General features: G+C 48.2%; 1 protein-coding gene across 2 annotated transcripts in view; it reads left to right on the top strand.

Moving 5' to 3' along the window:
• ACACA (acetyl-CoA carboxylase alpha) overlaps nucleotides 1-18,324 on the top strand; it is a 257,765-nt gene extending 239,441 nt beyond the window's left edge. For both annotated transcript variants that reach the window (XM_056865593.1, XM_056865594.1), the window contains exons 51-54: nucleotides 5,017-5,171; nucleotides 7,874-8,044; nucleotides 16,459-16,595; nucleotides 18,183-18,324. In XM_056865593.1, the coding sequence (XP_056721571.1) occupies nucleotides 5,017-5,171; nucleotides 7,874-8,044; nucleotides 16,459-16,595; nucleotides 18,183-18,309 (590 nt within the window). In that variant the 3' untranslated portion in view covers nucleotides 18,310-18,324. The remainder of the gene's footprint in view (nucleotides 1-5,016; nucleotides 5,172-7,873; nucleotides 8,045-16,458; nucleotides 16,596-18,182) is intronic.
• The last annotated feature ends 269 nt before the right edge of the window (nucleotides 18,325-18,593 follow it).

Here is an 18,593-nt window from a genome sequence, read left to right as displayed (position 1 = left end):
GGTGCCCTCTGAAAGGCATCCATGAACTTGTGCTGAAAGCATAGTGGCAAGCAGAGACATTTGGAAGAACTTTCTAACAGTCGGAGCGGTTCCTCTGTGGAACAGGCTTCCTCTGGAGGTGGAGAGCTCTCCTTCCCTGGAGGTTTTTAAGCAGAGGCTAGATGGCCATCTGTCAGCAATGCTGATTCTATGGCTTTAAGCAGATCATGAGAGGGAGGGCACCTTGGCCATCTTCTGGGCATGGAGTAGGGGTCACTGGGGGTGTGGGGGGGAGGTAGTTGTGAATTTCCTGCATTGTGCAGGGGGTTGGACTAGATGACCCTGGTGGTCCCTTCCAACTCTGATTCTATGATTCCATGTTTTGAGAAGTGCGAAGGTAGTGAAGCATATGCGCATGTACCCAAACACACTCATAAAGTCACGAGTGCTGTGAAATCTACCAGGTCCTCTCTGGCTTTTGAGAGCTTCCAGGGCACTGCTAGTTAGTGTATTGGACTACGTTAGAGTGGTCAAAGTGTTGGACTAGGATCTGTGATTTCCAGGTTTGAATTCCTGCTCTGCCGTGGAAGTTCACTGGGTGAACCTGGGCCAGTCACACACTCTCAGCCTGCTGTGAGGATAACGTAGAGGTGAAAGGGAGAATGATGTGAAAAGCTGCTTTGGATTCCAGTTGGAGAGAAAAATGGGATTATAAATCTAAAAAATAATAATCAAACACACACCCAATCAAGCCTATCTCTGTATCCTTGGGGCCTGGAAACTTCTTTTTTTTAATGAAATTTATGTATTCTAAGATGCAGCATTCTGCACCCAACTCCAAAGCATAGAGTAGTTGAAGAATGAATACACACAGCCCCAGATAAAAGTCCCTGCTTTCTCCTCCCAACTAATGCCATAATTTTGGCAAGCGATTTAAGTTGCAATTCCTGCCCACACACCACTGGTTCCAGGTTGCTCCACTTCCACTGGGAGTGGAAAGTACAGCAGTTTGAGACAGTGACGCGTATTTAATAATTCTCAAAACCAGATTTCCGCAGAATGTGTCAATGCATAAAAGGAAGAATCCAAACTCCCCACTGCCCTGAAAAGCAAGGCCTGAAGATCTGGGCTGGGGGGGAAAGAAAGCCATTTCTTGATATTTAATTGTACAGGGGGCTTATGGAATTGATTGAAAGCTTAGCTTCTTACAATGCCCAGTGAATGAGGAATGTTCCTGACAATCAATCGATGATAGGATAATCACTCTTTATTCTCTTCTGTCCCCTCCCCCCTCCCTTTCATTGTTACCTTCTTTATTTCGGGAGAACAGGGTTCAGAAGCTAAAAATCTTTACAGACGCCACTTTTAAATTAAGCAGAAAATAGACATTGACATATTTGTTAATCTCAAGGCTTGGTTTGCCTTGACAGTGTGAGGACAGCAGGCAGACTAGAATACAGGAGCGCTCGCCTGCTTTAACCACTGCAAAGACTGAGAAGTATGTGTGGGGGTTAGAGTGTCAGACTAGGATCGGAAGACCCAGGTGCAAATCTCCACTCTGCTATAAAAAGGTTCCTGGGTGGCCTTGGGCCAGTCACAGTGGGGTAGATCCTGTCCATATTGTAAAGGTAAAGGTCCCCTGATCAAGCACTGGGTCATTACTGAGCCATGGGGTGATGTCACATCTCGACGTTTCCTTGGCAGACTTTGTTTATAGGGTGGTTTGCCAGTGCCTTCCCCAGTCATCTTCCCTTTACCCCCAGCAAGTTGGGTACTCATTTCACCAACCTCGGAAGGATGGAAGGCTGAGTCAACCTTGAGCCGGCTACCTGAAACCGACTTCCGTCAGGATCGAACTCAGGTAATGAGCAGAGCTTTTGACTGCAGTACTGCAGCTTACCACTCTGCGCCACGGGGCTCATAGCCTGTATTGTACCACCCTCCTAAGCAAAGGTTATTAATTAATTATGCACCACCCTTTCTTTTGGCTCAAGTTTGAAGCCTTCCTCTAATGTCAGGAGTCTTCCTCCAGTTTAAGTGGAGTTTCTGTTGGAGGAGCCCCGAGGCGCAGAGTGGGAAGCTGTAGTACTGCAGTCAACAGCTCTGCTCATCACCTGAGTTCAATCGTGACGGAAGTCGGTTTCAGGTAGCCGGCCCAAGGATGACTCTTCCTTCCATCCTTCCTAGGTCGGTAAAATGAATACCCAATGTGCTGGGGATAAAGTGTAGATGACTGGGGAAGGTAATGGCAACCACCCCATGAACAAAGTCTGCCCTATGGGTCAGTAAAGACCCAGTGCTTGCACCTTTACCTTTTTACCTTCAGTTGGAGGCAGAGCCACTTAAGTTGGAGGGAAGCTATTTGGAGGATGATTGGATCAACTCTGGTCACTCAGACTAACCTACCTCTTAGGGTGGTCCCCACCAAGGAGATCTGCATGGTATAAATAAATATGAGTGTATTTATTTAGTACAAACACACTAGAACCCAGTATTTAAAAATAACTGTGGCTCACACACAACTGTCTAAGCCAGGCAGTCTTGCAATTGTTGCATATGTGAAGGTCAGGGCCTGACGTATTATTTAAATGTTTGTTGGCTTCAAACTGGGCTTCAGTTCAGCATGCACCCTGTTAATTTAAAATGTGGATATCCTGTCCTCTCAAAGGGCCCAAGGCCGCTTCCCTTTTCACCCCCTTCCCTCCACCCCCAATAACCGGATTCTTCTTCCCATCAGCCCGAGTCATCTTACCCAACCCCATTTCTCCTGCCCCTTTTGCCCGTTACCACGAGTAAGCTTGAAGTCATCCCCTCCCTCCCTTTCCCCTCCCCCAAGACTGGCTTAAAAGGTTGGCAGGTGAGGGGTTGGCGAGATTGCCACACAGCTGACTCCTGGGCTCCTGGAAGCTGCTCAGTCTCCTCCTCCATCACCCACCTAGCCTGCCTGCTCCTGATGCCCACCACATGGGCAGGCTCTATTCCTTTGCCCTGTTTTATTCCAAGCCACACATGTGTTAAAACTCCAGCCTGAGGCTTCAGCTGCAGTTCAGTTAGGTGAAGTTGTTTGCAGACTGCAGCTCTCACTTGCAGGCGAGGCGATGGTTAATTCCTCCGCCCGCCCCCCTCACCCTTCCATCATTATCCCAATCTGAATCACTCACCTTAAACTGACATTTCCCCTGAGGCAGAAAATATATGAGCATCATACATATACTAACTATTTTTCTTATGTGAGCAAGTCTTGTCGTTGGGATTTAGAAATGGGGCCAGGGGAGAGTTGTTAAAGCCTCCCTGCCTCCCACTCCACTTCTGCGACCCTCCACCCCTTCTGCATTTCCCTTGAACTTTGAATCTCCTGCGCTTTCTTGTTTTGACATTATAGCTCTCCCACGTGTAAAGTGCAGTCTTTTAAAATTATCAGTGAATCAAAGAAGGGTTTCCAAAGAAAACTCCTCTGCATGTAGGCAGGTGGGAGGGTCTTTTGACTGGCGACAGAGCTGTCTGTGGTGCTGACTCTGCCGTCGCTTTTTATTTCAGACCTTCACTTTTTAATTTCTGCTTCTCCAATTTGTATGCAGGCCTGGGATACTCCGTATTTTATTAATTATTCTTTACGCTGTGCCATCTGAGTGCGAGGCGCCTTACAATTATAGGAGGAATAAATAGAGACAGGGATTTGGCAGTATATGCACTGCTGTGCAGGCAAGACTGTTCTATTAGCTGTGTTTTCAAAAATGGGGAAATCCAAGGAAATGGCGCTTTATTGAGTGCTGAGAAGATGTCCTGGGATTATAACTGCCAGTTTCCAGAGAGCAAAGTTCTAACCCAGTATTAAGCAGAGTGAAAAGGTTTTTTTTTTTAATCCTGTTTGTACAGAATATGTAACCAGTTTGGACTTTCTGTTCCTTGTCCCTTGGATTGAGCCTTCTTTGCGCTCAGGAAGGAGTTTCTCCTTCCTTCCTTTCCTTTTATCCCGTTTCTCCTTCCAATACAGCTTTGCTTTGCCCAATGTAACATGGCTTGGCTCAGTTGCTTGATCTGTTTACCCCTAAACATTCTCTCTCTCTTTCTCTCTGATCTGCTTCATTACATATCTGTGTTTGAGATACCAGAGCTTTTAATTTAATTAATTTTAGAGACCACAAAATAGAAGTCTGTATCATTACTAGTGATGTAGAAATAGTAGGTAAAAAGACTTTTTTTCTGCTGTATCACAAGATCAGAACTCAGGGTCACTTTAAGCATGTCTTCACACAAGGTGAAATTACATTTCACAAAGCTCTGCCACTACAAGTCGATGGGAATCTTCATTCACTTTGAGGGTTTTATTATTTTTAAAGGATTTAATTCCCAGCAGTTAGGCTTGTTAACACCTATTAGCCGTAACAGTTAAATGATACCTCTGTATATCAAAAGAGGGTGCCCGATACTGGAGACAAGCAACGGTGGCTGGACTTCCCCACCATGCTCTGCTTGTGACCCTCCTTAAAGATCCCTGTTGGAAACAGGACACTGCGATTAGACCCACATATTTCAGGCCCATATATTTCTTGGTGCCTCTTCTGGTGGGTCACTATTCCTTGGCCCTGTGAACTTCTTTCCTTCCATTCATTCCCCCACTCCTTGCTTTGGGATTTCAAGCACATTTAAAACCGAGATCTTGAAAGCACGAGCAATATCTCTGTGTCAGCTGCCATCTATGTAGATTCAGTGCTTATGTAGCATCGGTGCCTTTTTGTCAGGTTTTCTGGACCTGGCTTTTAATTCTCCCGGCAGCTCTGGTTCTGTTCTGCTGAGTCACTCTGCTGAACCCTCAGACAGGGCGAGGATGAAGGTGTCTCGTATGGCGTGTGGGCAAGGCTGGGGCTCTGGAATTGCTCCTTTCATCTGTGACTGCACCCAAGTAAACGTTTGTTTTTCAAGCTTCTAGAGCCACGGAGGCCGTCTTTTCTTCCCAGGGCCGTCGCTCTTTGCTTGTTCCTCTTTCTCTGTCTCATCTCCCAGGGTCTCTGACAGCCGTCTTTTGTTTGATTTCAGGCACCCCGGAGCTAAGCCCAGCTGAGCGGAAGGAACTCGAGACCAAGCTGAAGGAACGGGAAGAATTCCTAATTCCCATTTACCATCAGGTAGCCGTGCAGTTTGCTGACTTGCACGACACGCCCGGCCGGATGCAGGAGAAGGGGGTCATTACGGTAAGTATTATGAATCCTTTCCTTTACCGCTGCTGTCAGAAGCCTCAGCGTGTGCAGACATGCCTTGAATTGTAGCCGAGGCAGTCATCACAGACTGGTGGTTTGGTGGGGAAAGGGGCCCCAGCCATCCATGGGTGTTCCGAAAAATCCTGCCGTTCTCAATAAAATAAAAAAGGGTCAGCTTATTGGGGTCACGGGTTCGGTTTCATCCCTTCAAGGGCACCACTGGCTCTACCTCGCAGGTTGCGGATCGCTCCCTCTCACCTCACATCCGACTTCCTCATTATGCCTGCCCTCTTGGCCACCAAAGAGGTCCTCCTTGGCCTCAAAAAGCCAAGGCTGAAATGCCAGAGAGCTGCCTGGCTCCTCTCTCCAGCCACTCTCCCTGGACTCCCAAGGGTGTCCCCGCCTCCCCTCTACCTGCCAGCATCAACCCTTGCTCCTGACCTGTTACTGGGGCCCACTAGCAGATTTAGGGCTGCGGCCATCTGAGCAACCTCCATTCCTTCTGCCTCCATCCTTGCAGTGTCCCGGCAGTTGCCTTCAGTTGTGTGCCGCCTGTTGGCTGCCTCTTTCTAGAGCTTTTGAGAGGCGACTGTCTTCTGAGCTCTTTCATGGGCTGAACCGGGGCTTGTGAGATGTCTCACAGTGCTGATCACTGTGAAACGGGTCAGGGAAAAACCCAGTTAATTTCTTTCATATTGCATATGAACATCAGGATTCCGTCGCACACTGTGGTCATTGCTTGTGACTAACAGTACAATTCCAAGGAGAATAACTCCAGTCTAAGCCCATTCATTTCGATGGGCTTAGACTGGAGTGACTCTGCATGGCATTGTGCTGTGAGTCTTCATTAAGTGGGCCCACTGAGCAGGTGGTTTAAGGCCAGCCTTTGAGGAAAGCTGACCTTAGCTCAGGCTCCCATAGGGGAGACATTGCCCAGACGCTGGGGCTTCCCCAGGGAAGCATTTCCATGTGAAAAATGCCCCTCCCCACTGTGGCTTGAAGTATGTGATCTGACTCGCTTGCTTTGAGCTGTTTGCAGGTCCACCCACCTGTTCTGTGGCTTGTTATGGGTTTGGTTTGGGGACAATGGATATCCAGGCTTCATAACTAGGAGAAGAGCCAGAGGACTCTTTCCTGTGTGTCATGTCTACCCAAGAACCCAGCTCCTTCTCTCAGGGATTGGCCCTAACAAGATTCCCAAGAAGATATTATTGGAGTGACTCCAAAGCATTTTAAAGAAAAATTACGTTTATAAATAACAAAATAACATAGAGAAAAGAGAATTGCTCTGGGCTCCTGAAGGGAAGGAATTGGGGAAGATCCCTCCCTTCCCGTATAAAATGAGAGGGGTACTTGGCCTATGCAACAGACTGACAAGAAGTTTGGTTGCAGTCCCTGCTGGCAACCCTGTAAATTGTCTTAGGAATGCCTGCCTCCCTCTCTGAGGCCCATGAAGCTGGCAGAGGGACCTTTCTGAATCAGTCAGGTGATGCAACTGACCTGCTGGGATGATTGCCAAGGGGTCATGTATCTCCCTTTGCCAGGAAAGCAGAACAGACAAAATTCTGATCTCATTTTGGGTGGGAAAATTCACCATGGAGTAACTTTCGCCATCGTGGAGCACCATCTTACCCAAGTGGTGAAGAGTGGCTGGGAATCATTTTGGAAACATAGTTTTCGGCATGTGATATGCAGCACTCTCAAAATCTTGGGGGCGCATTCATGAGACTCGTCCACCAAACACAATTTGGTGGGTGGGGGGAGGTTGGCAGATATGGAGAAGAAATGTGTTAACTTTTTCCTTTTTGCTGCCAGAGGGTTTAGGGTTGGCCATAGGCACAGCTAGTTTTAAAGGGGCATTAGACGGATTCATGGCTAATGCAGCATTCAGAAATGGGGATGTGAAGCTAAGGCACAGCATCCCCATTTGGATGGGCATTTAGCCTGAATCCTATTGAACATGTTTCAGTGGGTACCCAATTGATACCAACGGTTCCTAAAAGCAGTTGAGTGGAGTGTCCATGGACATGAGCTAATGGAGCAGAACGGAGGAGAGGTCTATCAGTGGCTGCTAGCCATATTGACTAAAGGGAACCTCCACATTCAGAGGCAGTCAACCTCTGAATCCCAATGCGAAGAGGCAACATCAGGGGATGGAACAGCGATCTGATCCAGCAGGGCTCTTCTGTTGTTCTTAATGACTGTGTCAAAATGTTCTCTGACTTTTGTTTGTCTTCCTTAACCAGCCCAAACACTAAAGCCGGCTTTGAGGCACCTGCCTGCCAGGAATGCCTTTCCTGGGGAACAGCCCGTGTTGGCCAATCTTACTTCTGTATGTTGTCCCTGTCCTCTGTTTTGGACTGCCCAAGTTTGCGGTCATTGATTATTTTTTACTTTTCTCTTGCCCCATTTTAGGTAATTGACACACTAATAGCATTAAGAAATGTATACTACTTATCCTAGTAAAATTTCAGTGCAAGGGCGCAGCTATTTGAAAATACGGACCCAAGGGGGTTTGTTTTCCAGAAAATGAGAGACAAAATCAGAATGGAGATATTCCACTTAAGCTTATGAAATTTGGTCTGCTCCCTGCTCTTTGGGTTTAATTTCCAGGATTCTTTTTTGCTTGTTGTGGAGGTACTCCCCCCCCCCACACACATTTTAACTTCTCCTCCCTCTCTGTATCCCTCACACAGGACATTCTAGATTGGAAGACCTCCCGCACATTCTTCTATTGGCGGCTCCGGCGCCTTCTGCTGGAAGATTTGGTCAAAAAGAAAATCCACGATGCCAACCCTGAACTAACGGATGGCCAGATTCAGGCCATGCTGAGGCGCTGGTTTGTGGAAGTGGAAGGCACAGTGAAGGTAAACCACAGATGTGACCAGATTCCAAATGTGCAGAGAGAGAAAGAGAAAGAGAGAGATTTCCAGTTCAAAAATGTCTGGCATTTTCCTAAATATTGTTGAATTATTGGAAGTAGTTCATTCTCCACATGAACTACTGCGGCCATTTCTACCACTTACTGCAGGCAGAGGAAATAATCTTGAGGGTGGTAGTTTTTTCTTAACGATGATATTACCCTCTAATCACTTTGTCTGTTGCAAAATATAACCATGTTAAAAACAAAAAGCAGAGGGAGAGAAGATGAGAAGAAAACAGCAATCTCCAGAGCTGTTCTTTGGACTCCCGGTTATATCCTTCTTGTTTGCAAATTAAAGAAAGGGGGGAAAAGCCACACAAAGAAATACATAAATCAAATCTCCAGCGCCCTAGGGCACTGAAAAGGAAAGAGCATAGGGGGAGGAAAGTTTTTTTTTTTCTTGGAGGGAGGGTCTTGGAGCTTTCTAAGGTAGCATCTGAGCATCCTTTCTTTATACAGCCGGGTGTCTAGTTAGCTCATACATTACACCAATCAAGGAGAGTTATCTTAAGCCACAATTAATCTGCTCCCTGGCATATGTTGATAGGAAAGCATCATGCTGTTTCTTAATTAAAGGCAAACGGATTAAAAATGATTAATAAGAGTATTAAATATTCGCCTAAACTAAAAGCTTTTGAGATTCTTGAGCAAATCCTGGCTTCACCCAGGTCTGCGGAGTGGCAGGCATTTACAGGTTTGGATGGGAGGAGGGGGCGGCGGGGAGGAGCGCCTTCCTCTCTCTCTTGCTGGGAACGCCTCGATTGGTATGCAGAGGGCATCGCGGGTGGCGGGAGCAGAAGCGGCAGGAGTGAGTTTAGAGTAACGATCATTGCAGACAATTGTTATTTTTTATTATTATGATTTCTTAGCATTGCCAGCTCTTAATAGATACTCCCCCCCCCCCCAAAGATTAATGAACGGAAGCTTTGATTGTGGGTTAAAAATGTACCTGCCGATTAATCGGTGGGGCTGAGGTTGGAGGCCATTCGCCTGTGTAGTGGTGCCAAAAGGCCTACAGTTCCCTCCTCCCTGAAAGAACACTTTCAAGGGGGGGTTGCTTTCAGGAGGTAAGACCCGCTGTTTAGAGGGGTGCCACCACAGCTTTCTTTCCTTTTAGTAGTAAGAACCCCCCTCAGATAGGCTGTCCCTGGTGCGCCAATTCCATTTACAAAGTTGAAGTCAGTGCTGATTATCTTTCAAATCTCGGTCTTCCAAAAATATTAGCGGGATTTAATCTTGCTGCTTTTCTTTTCTATGCCCATTTTTGGCTCCTGCCTGTCACTGGGAGCAGGTGGTTTCTGGATTCCCAAAATGGTATTAAATACATGTGTGTTAATACAGCTTTTCCCATGTGTGTTAAAGTGTAACTTACCCTATATTTGAAACAATGCCCCTCTCCATAAGACAGCCATATTGATGATTTGTTAATATGTGCATTTATTTGAGTGTAATCAGCTGAAAGTCAGATCAACACAAGACCCCCTTGGTTGGTTGACAGCCCCCTATTATTATACTCTTAATTATACAATATTGTAATGCAAGTTTCCTAATCCGTATTATGTTTTACTGATTTTATTTAGATTTAAATGCTGCTTTCCTGTCATAAAGGCATTCAGGATGGCTTAGGGCCAATAATTGAAAACACAGGAAATGTAAGCCATTGTAAAACGAGTAGAAATAGGAGAAAAGGGGGCTTTTCCCACTCCTGTGAAAAACATGCACCCTCATCTTGGCCAGTTTTAGAAAAGGCTTTGGTGGGCCAAAATGTTTTGTGGTCCCCCTTTGGAGCAAAAGTCACACTCCAAACCCTATTGTACTGTCCATTGGATGTTCCATCCTGTTTTTTGTACTTGGCTTACACTATGTAACCCGCCTTGAGGCTCAGTAAGAAAGCCAGACAAACAGGCCTTTTATGCAGGGACATTTCCCCGTGGTCACCTCCACCGACTTTTTCGGGGCTTCCTTTTGATTATGCATGCCTTATCTGCTTGTCAGAGGCCGCCTCGCTATCCCTGCACATTTGGCCTGCATTTTCCAGATTCTGGCTAAAATAGCATCCGGAAAATACGGGCAAGGCCCGTGGGGAGAGCGAGGTGACCTCTGATGGGCAGAAAAGACACGCATAATCCAAAGGAAGCCCCGAAAGCAGTCAGCGGGGGTGACCACGGGAAATGTCCCTGCATAAAAGGCCTTAATAACCCAAATAGATAGAAATTTGCTTCCCGGACTTTCCATGAAGCCTGTGGTTGTGCTTCACTTATCTGGCTTTGTACACTGCCCCTCCCCCAACAGTGTGAAGGCGGGGGGACGCTGCAAGGACCACCTCCTCTCTACCTTCCTCTGGCCTCCCCACTTTTGGTTCGTTTCAGACATGACATATAAGCTCAGTTAAGTAAACTATGGTTAGTGTGATTGTCCTTAATGCTGGTGAATCCACTAACCTTGATTAGCTAGGACCCCTCAGCCTAGCATGTGAAGCCAGCGCCTGAAAATTTATTTTTATTTTATTCAATTTATACCCCTCCCTCCCATGGCAAATGCTGGGCTCAGGGCAGCTTATTGAGCACAGATCGTCCTAACTATAGTTGCGTATGATGCCTGAATTCAGACACTCTAGCTTGTTCTCAAGCCCCAAAGTGAACGTGGGATTTGTCAGAGCAAACCAGGGTTTGAGTGGTAGATTGAGAGCTGAGTCCTGGTTTTATGGACTAGCCCTAGTTAAAATAAACCATAGTTTAATGCAGTGTCTGAACCAAGCTGTTGTTGTGTGGCCAAGTCTGATTTCTATAACGTCACTGTATGTAATTTGGCATAACTTCAGAAAAGGGGAAAAAAGCAGCAAAATGAGGAAGGGGGCTATTGGGAAAATAGCCAGCTGATGTGCAAGAAGATGAAAGGGTTGGTGTCAGTGAACATTTTGGGCCCTCAAATTCCCCCTCCCCTTGCAAATGCTCACAAGCAAGGGATTAGCAGAGCCATGTAAGAAATTTGAACTGCCCGGTGATATAATTATTTTAAACCAATGAACACGTGAAGCTGCCTCATACTGAATCAGACCATGGGCCCATGAAGGTCAGTCTTGTCTACTCAGACTGGCAGCAGCTTTCCAGGGTCTCAGGCGGAGGTCTTTCCCATCATCCACGACCTGGACCTTTTAACTGGAAATGCTAGGGATTGAACCTGGGTCCTTCTGAGTGCCAAGCAGAGGTTCTTCCACTGAGCCACAGCCGCTCCTTTAAAGGGGGGAGGGTTAGCAGCAAGTCATTGGCTACAGAGAGCCTGACAAATGGTGTGTTACAACCGAGTAACTTGGAAGTCACAGGCTTGGGAGGGAATTCCACTTGCAAGTTCAAAGCTAACCATGCCTGCTTCTTGGTAAAGGATAACCTGGATGAGGATGGCATCTAGACAAGCCTTGCAGTGGCCGATGCTTATTCTCCATGGGAAGTGGGGGAAGTGCTGTCCCCAAGCTATGGCAGACTCAGGCTGTTCTAGATCCTCAGGGTCAAAACCAGCCCTGGCTTAGAAATAAATTGGTAGTCGAATACTCTGCAGTACAAGAGCCGCTGTAGAGTCCGGATTACCTGAGCGGTCATATTCTGCACCTGTTCTGTTTCCCAAGCACACCAGTCAGGGTCCAGGCTTGTAACGTCCAGATTCATCCTCCCGGCAGCCCTGTGAGATGGTCATCTCTGATGTCACCTTTCATATGGAAAACAGACTTCTGCCTCTGCTGGAGGGAGGGTGTGGCTATGTGGTCTCTGCTCCCACTTATTAGGAAAAGCGCACTGCATTATCACAGCTGTTCTGTAATTTTAAAGACTTTAAAATCTCTGGTTGTCAGGACAAAAGGTCAACTCAAGAACAGCTTCATTTTACTTCCATTCATTTTACACCTGGGAGGGAGGGCATTTTTAGGATTACTCCTCCTCCCATCCCACTCTGCACATGACGATCTTGCAAAGTCCTTCTCATTCTGTTACGTGGGCGATCCCTGCTCATGCTCTACCTACTTTGCAGAAACAGGACATTTTCAGAAGATTCTTCAGGTGGAGGGAGCACAATTAATCTGGAGCCAACTGTGTGTAAATCATCTGCTCTGCCAATGTGTTGTTGGAATCCCTCCCCCTCTTTAAAAGTATTTCTAGCCATCATAGTTTCAGACAAATGCTGCAAAAATCAAATAGCAAAAAATACGTGGCCTGGTATAAAACACTAGAATTGTGGGGAGGGGGACATATAATTTTTGACTCCTCCCAGTACTGTTTCTCCCCTCTTATGCTTGGGTGGCAGTTTCAGGGGGAAAAACATTGCAGGATACACAGGCAGACCTGTTTGTTTATTTAGACATTTATCCTCTGTTTTTCTCCCTTGTGGTGACCCAGAGTGACTTACAGTATCATTTCCCCTCCCCCTTTTATTCTTACAACCACACCACCCTGTGAGGTAGGCTGGGCTGAGAGAAAGTGACTGGCTGAAGGTTATCCAGCAAGCTTCTATGGCAGTGTGGGGATTCAAACCTCGGTCTCCCCAATCCTTGTCCAGCACTGTGGCCACTATGCCACACAGGCTCTTGCAGCAAGGCATGGCTCCACAAGGGAAGAAGTTTCGTTTTTATATGCCAATGTTCTCTACCTTTTAAGGAGAATCAAACCGGCTTACAATCTCCTTCCCCTCCCCACAACAGACACCTTGTGAGGTAGGTGGGGCTGAGAGAATACAGAGAACTGTGACTGGCTCAAGGTCACCCAGCTGGCTTCATGTGGAGGAGTGGGGAAACGAACCTGATTCTCCAGATTCTTAGTCCACTGCTCTTAACCACAGCACCACGCTGGCTCTTTGGACACCTGAGAATTTCAGTTTTCTCTCTCCCTTTTTGAGAACTGTTTCTAGTTGTATTAAAAATGTGTTGACAGGATACAAGGAAGGGTTCCTAGAGTATGGAAAACTCAAATCCATTATGTTTTCCTACTTTGGAGCTACAAACAGGAGAATAGTTCTGTCAGCTGGGAAGGCACATGTCCCAAGGACACTGAAGACGCACCTGCCTCAAATATTTCTCTTCCCCACCCTCCGTCTTTCTGGGGTCCCCCTTCTAGCTATAGCTCTGGGATAAGAAGGACAGGTTCAGTTCTTTGTCCTTGTGCATGCTGACAGCAAAAGGCCCATTTTCTGAAGCCGGCCTTTTTGTGCATTCTGTGCGTGCCCCGTGGTGTGTTTATCTGGGCCGCTTCAGAACCACTGGGCTGGGGGGGTTCAAGGAGCACAGCAGCCATCCCCCCCCCCCCCCGCAGCCGCTGGAGATGTTCCATCTAAGATTTTTTTTACCGAGCCCACCTATTAAATCATGATGCAGAATTCATTGTCATTCTGACTTTGACTTCGTTAGTGATAACAGAGAAGGATGGTGCACCTTTAAATGACGAGCTTTTGTGTTTAATTACCCAAATAAAATGACATAAATATGAATGAGCGCTAATGGTGGTACTTGGTTTTTCCGGAAACCATTAACGATTCTTAAATGATTTGTAAAGAAAATGAGAGGAGAAGAGGAGCAGCTAGGAGGCTATTAGGCTTCTAACACACTCCGGAATGATTATGTAGTCAACTACCTAGCAAATACTGAGCTAAATGATCTAGCCCCCCCGCCCCACCAAAGGAAAGAAAGAAAGAAAATGATTTGCTGCTGAGATTTTTTCCCCTGTGGCTGGCTGCACTTTGACCCTGCTTGTAATGTTCTTCACCACTAAAATGGGGGTTAGATTTCTTGATTGGTTACAAGCTGGAGAAATCGAATTCTGTGCGTGAAAATGATTTCCCTATTTTATTTTGTTTCTTTTGAAACAAAGCTAATGAGAGCTAGAAACCTGTTTAAAATGAAAGTCACACTTTGGAGGGAGTTCCGCAACAGCTTCTGAATTACTGCTATATGGACAAACTGTTACGCACTAACTGGAGCTGCGTAGAAGCTTAGATTTCCCGACATGAGTAATTTTCAGTCTCTCTCTCCATTCTCTGTGTACTAAAGGAAATAATGAACAATTAATACCTGCTCCCAGAAGAGAGTGTCGTCTGTGACTTGCAAGAGTCCCTGTTCTGGTCTCACTTCCTTCCAGTCTGCTGCTAAGTGAGGATGGCAGTTCTGCATCTCTGTGTGGGATGCGATTCAGTTACTCTTTTTGTCAGCAGAACCGCTCACTTATGATAAAGGTTTATAAAATTATTCTTGGGATGAAGAAGAAGAGTTGGTTTTTATATGCTGACTTTCTCTACCACTTAAGGGAGAATCAAACTGGCTTACAATCACCTTCCCTTGAGGTCAGTGGGGCTGAGAGAGCTCTAAGAGAGCTGTGACTAGCCCAAGGTTACCCAGCTGGCTTCACCAGATTAGCCTCTGCCGCTCGTGTGGAGGAGTGGGGAATCAAACCCGGTTCTCCAGATCAGAGTCCACCGCTCCAAACCACTACACCATGCTTGCTAGAGGGAAGAAGAAGAAATGGATAGAGGGAGCTTTCCCCCCCCCCTCCCATACTACTAGAACTTGGCAGCCTCCAATGTAGTTGATGGGCAATAAGGTCCAGGGCAAAATGAAACACGTCTTTATTCCGTGAATAATTGTGCAGTTCCCTGCCAGTGGAGGGTTGTGATGACCACAACCATAGGTGGCTTTAAAAGGGGGTTAGACAAATTCATGGACGAGAAGTCCAGCAATGGCTGTTAGCCATGGCAAGTAAAAGGAACCTCCATATTCAGAGGCAGGAAGCCTCTGAAACCCAGGGTTAGGCGGCCGCATCAGGGGAGGACCCTTGGCCTCTATGCCCTGTTAGTTGGCTCTCCAGGGACAACTGGTTGGCTGCTGTGTGAGGCAGGATACTAGTCTGGACGAACCACTGGTCTGATCCAGCAGGGTGCTTTTCTGATGTTCTTACACCCTCAGCGGTGACACACTCACAACTGTGATTCACGCAGAGACAGACGGAGAGTTTGGGCTCCTTTCAGAGCAGTTACGTTCCACATGTGCACCTTTTGGGGGCAGAGGGAGTGATGTGCACCCACCCCTCTTCAGAAAGAAATGGGCCTCAGCTGTAAAGCAGTGGTGGAGCAGTGGTGCCCTTCAGTACCGGGGTGGGGGTTGACCCTCGTTCCTGGATCCCTCACAGGAACCTTTGCATGCAGCCCCAGAGAGCTGGCGTAGCACGCTGGCTCTCTGTGGAGAAATCCCTGGTTCAAATTTGGCCTCTGCCTTAGGCTAACTACTGATTTCAAGGCAAAGTGGTCAGCTGTAATGTAGGGATAGTAATGCTCAACCTATGGAGTGGTGGTGGTAGGGGTTATAGCCAGATGGCGCATGTGATGCACCAGTATGCTTGCAAGCGCTGTGCGGCTGTTCTGGTTTGTTGTTACTGCTGAGCTCCTGCAACCTGACTGTGGGCTGGACCTCTGCTCTTCTGTGGGGGTGGGAAGTGCCATCAAGTCGTAGCCAACTTCTGACACCCCCGTAGTGTTTTCAAGGCAAGAGACGTTCAGAGGTGGTTTGCCATTTCCTGCCTCTTTGTAGCTATCGTGGACTTCCTTGATGGTCTCCCATCCAAGGTCTAACCAGGGCCAACCCTGCTTAGCTTCCGAGATCTGATGAGATCAGGTTACCTGGGCCATCCAGGTCAGGGTGCTCTTAGGGGCACGAAAACAGAAGCAAGGGTCATGGTCTAAACAAGCCTTTCTTGTGCCTAAGTGATGCTTTGGTTACAAGATTGTTTTTGGGAAGGGGGCAGGTGTGGCTAGCCAATGTCTCTCTCAGTCAGCATGCTGAGATCTGGCCCTGCAGCAGCAACATAGTTCCCTTGAGCAAATACCCAACAGCTGCCACTGGAGAGAAGATGGGTGAGGGCTTTTCCAGAGCAGAACCTCCTCTAAATGGTTAATCTCATCCAGCTAATCACACGAAGAAGAAGAAGAAGAGTTGGTTTTTATATGCTGACTTTCTCTACCATTTAAGGGAGAATCAAACCGGCTTACAATTACCTTCCCTTCCCCTCCCCACAACAGACACCCTGTGTGGTAGGTGGGGCTGAGAGATCTCTAAGAGAATTGTGACTAGCTCAAGGTCACCCAGATGGCTTCATGTGTAGGAGTGGGGAATTGAACCCGGTTCTCCAGATTAGAGTCCACCACTCCAAACAACCCCTCTTCACCACTACTGAATGTTTTGTACCTCTTACTTAGAGGAGCCACTTAATTAGATTTGGAGGGGCATCGAGTGTGTGTGTGTTTCTGGGGTGGGGGGTGGTTGATCTGTAAACACACACCCCACCTGTGGTGTTGGCTGGAGCACTGACAACTTCTGGTCTGGTCTGGCAGGCGTACTTGTGGGACAACAACAAGGACTTGGTGGAGTGGCTGGAGAAGCAGCTGACGGAGGAGGAAGGCAGCCGCTCGGTGGTCGATGAGAACATCAAGTACATCTCCCGAGACTACATTCTCAAACAGATACGAAGGTGAGGCTGCCTGGGGAGCCCCTCAGGAAGGGCGGGGGGCCCCTTTGGCTGGTTGTACTTTCTTCATTGTTGTCAGGTTGCAGCTGGCTTTTGACAACCCCAGAGGGGTTTCAAGGCAAGAGACGTTCAGAGGTGGGTTGCCATTGCTTGCCTCTGTGTACCGACCCTGGACTTCTTTGGTGGTTTTCCATCCAACTACTGACTAGGGCTGACCCTGCTTAGCTTCCGAAATCAGGATAGTCTGGGCCATCCAGGCCAGGGCCTGCCTAGCTGGTGGTGGAAAGTGCCATCAAATCACAGCTGACGTATGGAGACCCCATAGGGTTTGTCCCGGGACGTGCCTCCCGGCCCCCTCCCGGGCCTTAGGTAGCCCCACACCCGATCCCCCGGCCCCTGGCTCACTCACGACGGAGAAGGGGGGGTTCTCAGTGCCACCCGGCCTCCCCGGGGGAAACCGGGAGAGGCCATCTTCTGCCCTTCTCTTCCCTCAGGCTGCCAGCAGGATGAGACCCGAAGACCGAGGGGTGCTGCGGCGGGGCAAGGAGTTCCAATGCCGGAGTAACGCGTGCTGCAGGACCCCGCCCCGCTCAACAGCTGAGCGTCGGCAGAGCGAGGGCGGGGCGGGGAAGAGCCAGCAGGCCTGCTACAACGGGTTCCGGAAGGGAACTCGATTGACGAGCCTGCTACCGGCTTACGGGGGGAGGGTTGGAAGCGAGGAGGGGGCGGGACCTCTCTGGCCTGGAGAGGATATAAGGCGAGAGAGGAGCCTTGGCCGGGGAGGAAGAAGTTGAAGGTTGGGAGAGCTGAATGCTGGACGGCTGACAACCTGGCTGCTTCCGAGGGAGGAGAAAGCTCCGACTCTCCCTCGGACTGGTATGAGGCTGAGGAGGCTCCTCTGCCTCAACCCTTCTCCAAGGCAGAGACCCCGGTGGGCGCAGAGGTACAGGGGTGGCGCGACAGTGTTCAAAGCAAGGGACAAACAGAAGTGGTTTACCATTGCCTGCCTATGCCTAGCGACCCTGGGTTTCCTTGGTGGTCTCCTATCCAAGTACTCACCAGGACCAACGGTGCTTAGCTTCTGTGATCTGACAAGATTGGGCTATCCTGGGCTATCCTGGTCAGGGCTGGTTGTACTAGTCTGCGGGGAATCATCACTTTCCATCCCTGCCTTTTTTCCTTATTTGATGGCTTGAGACAATCATTAAAGAGCAGTACGTTTCACCCCACAGGCCAAGGTGTTGCTAGTTTCCCCAGATAACCTATATTCCATCCCCTTTAGCTTCCTGCCCTTCCCAAGGTTCCTTATCTTTCTGCTGTGTCCCCGCCCCCCAATTTCCTGCTTGGGGACCCACATGAGAGGTTATCCTTTCCGGACAACCGACTCTTAAGGAAACAGCGCTGTCGGTCAACATTCTGGTGTAGCCAGCACATCTGTGCCTGAGCAGGGCTGGGAGGCCATGTGGCATCCCACCGTTCCAGTCACTCCACGGGTTGCCTGCTGTCGATCGCCAGGCCGAAGAGGCCTTCGCTTCCCTGGAGAAGCAGCAAACCCGCCTGACCTGCATTCTCTCCCCCATCTTGTCTTAGTTTGATCCAAGACAATCCAGAGGTTGCCATGGATTCCATCGTCCACATGACTCAGCATATATCGGCAACTCAGCGGGCCGAGATCGTGCGCATTCTCTCGACAATGGACTCCCCTGCCTCGACGTAAGCCGACGCAGAGCCTGCTCGGAGGAATGGGCTCCGCTGTACCCTTCTTGCCTTCCTGACTTTCACATCCCCTCGTGTGGGGAGATGCTGGAAAAGGACTTTTTACTTTTCTTCATTTTTTAAAAAACAACAAGAAAACACAAATCACAGACTTGAAGCAGAGAGAGTGTCCTATCCAGTTCTAGAAGCCTTTGGGAGGTCAGGCTCCCAACCCATTAACTTATGGATGTCATTCTGGTACCTATTTATTTAACAGAGTGTGACTGAACCAGTGTGTCAACTAAC

This window comes from Euleptes europaea, chromosome 19 (genome assembly GCF_029931775.1).
Source record: "Euleptes europaea isolate rEulEur1 chromosome 19, rEulEur1.hap1, whole genome shotgun sequence".
Taxonomy (NCBI): Eukaryota; Metazoa; Chordata; class Lepidosauria; order Squamata; family Sphaerodactylidae; genus Euleptes; species Euleptes europaea.
The sequence above is the reverse complement of the archived record's forward strand: the minus strand, read 5'-3'. Positions and strand labels throughout refer to the sequence as shown.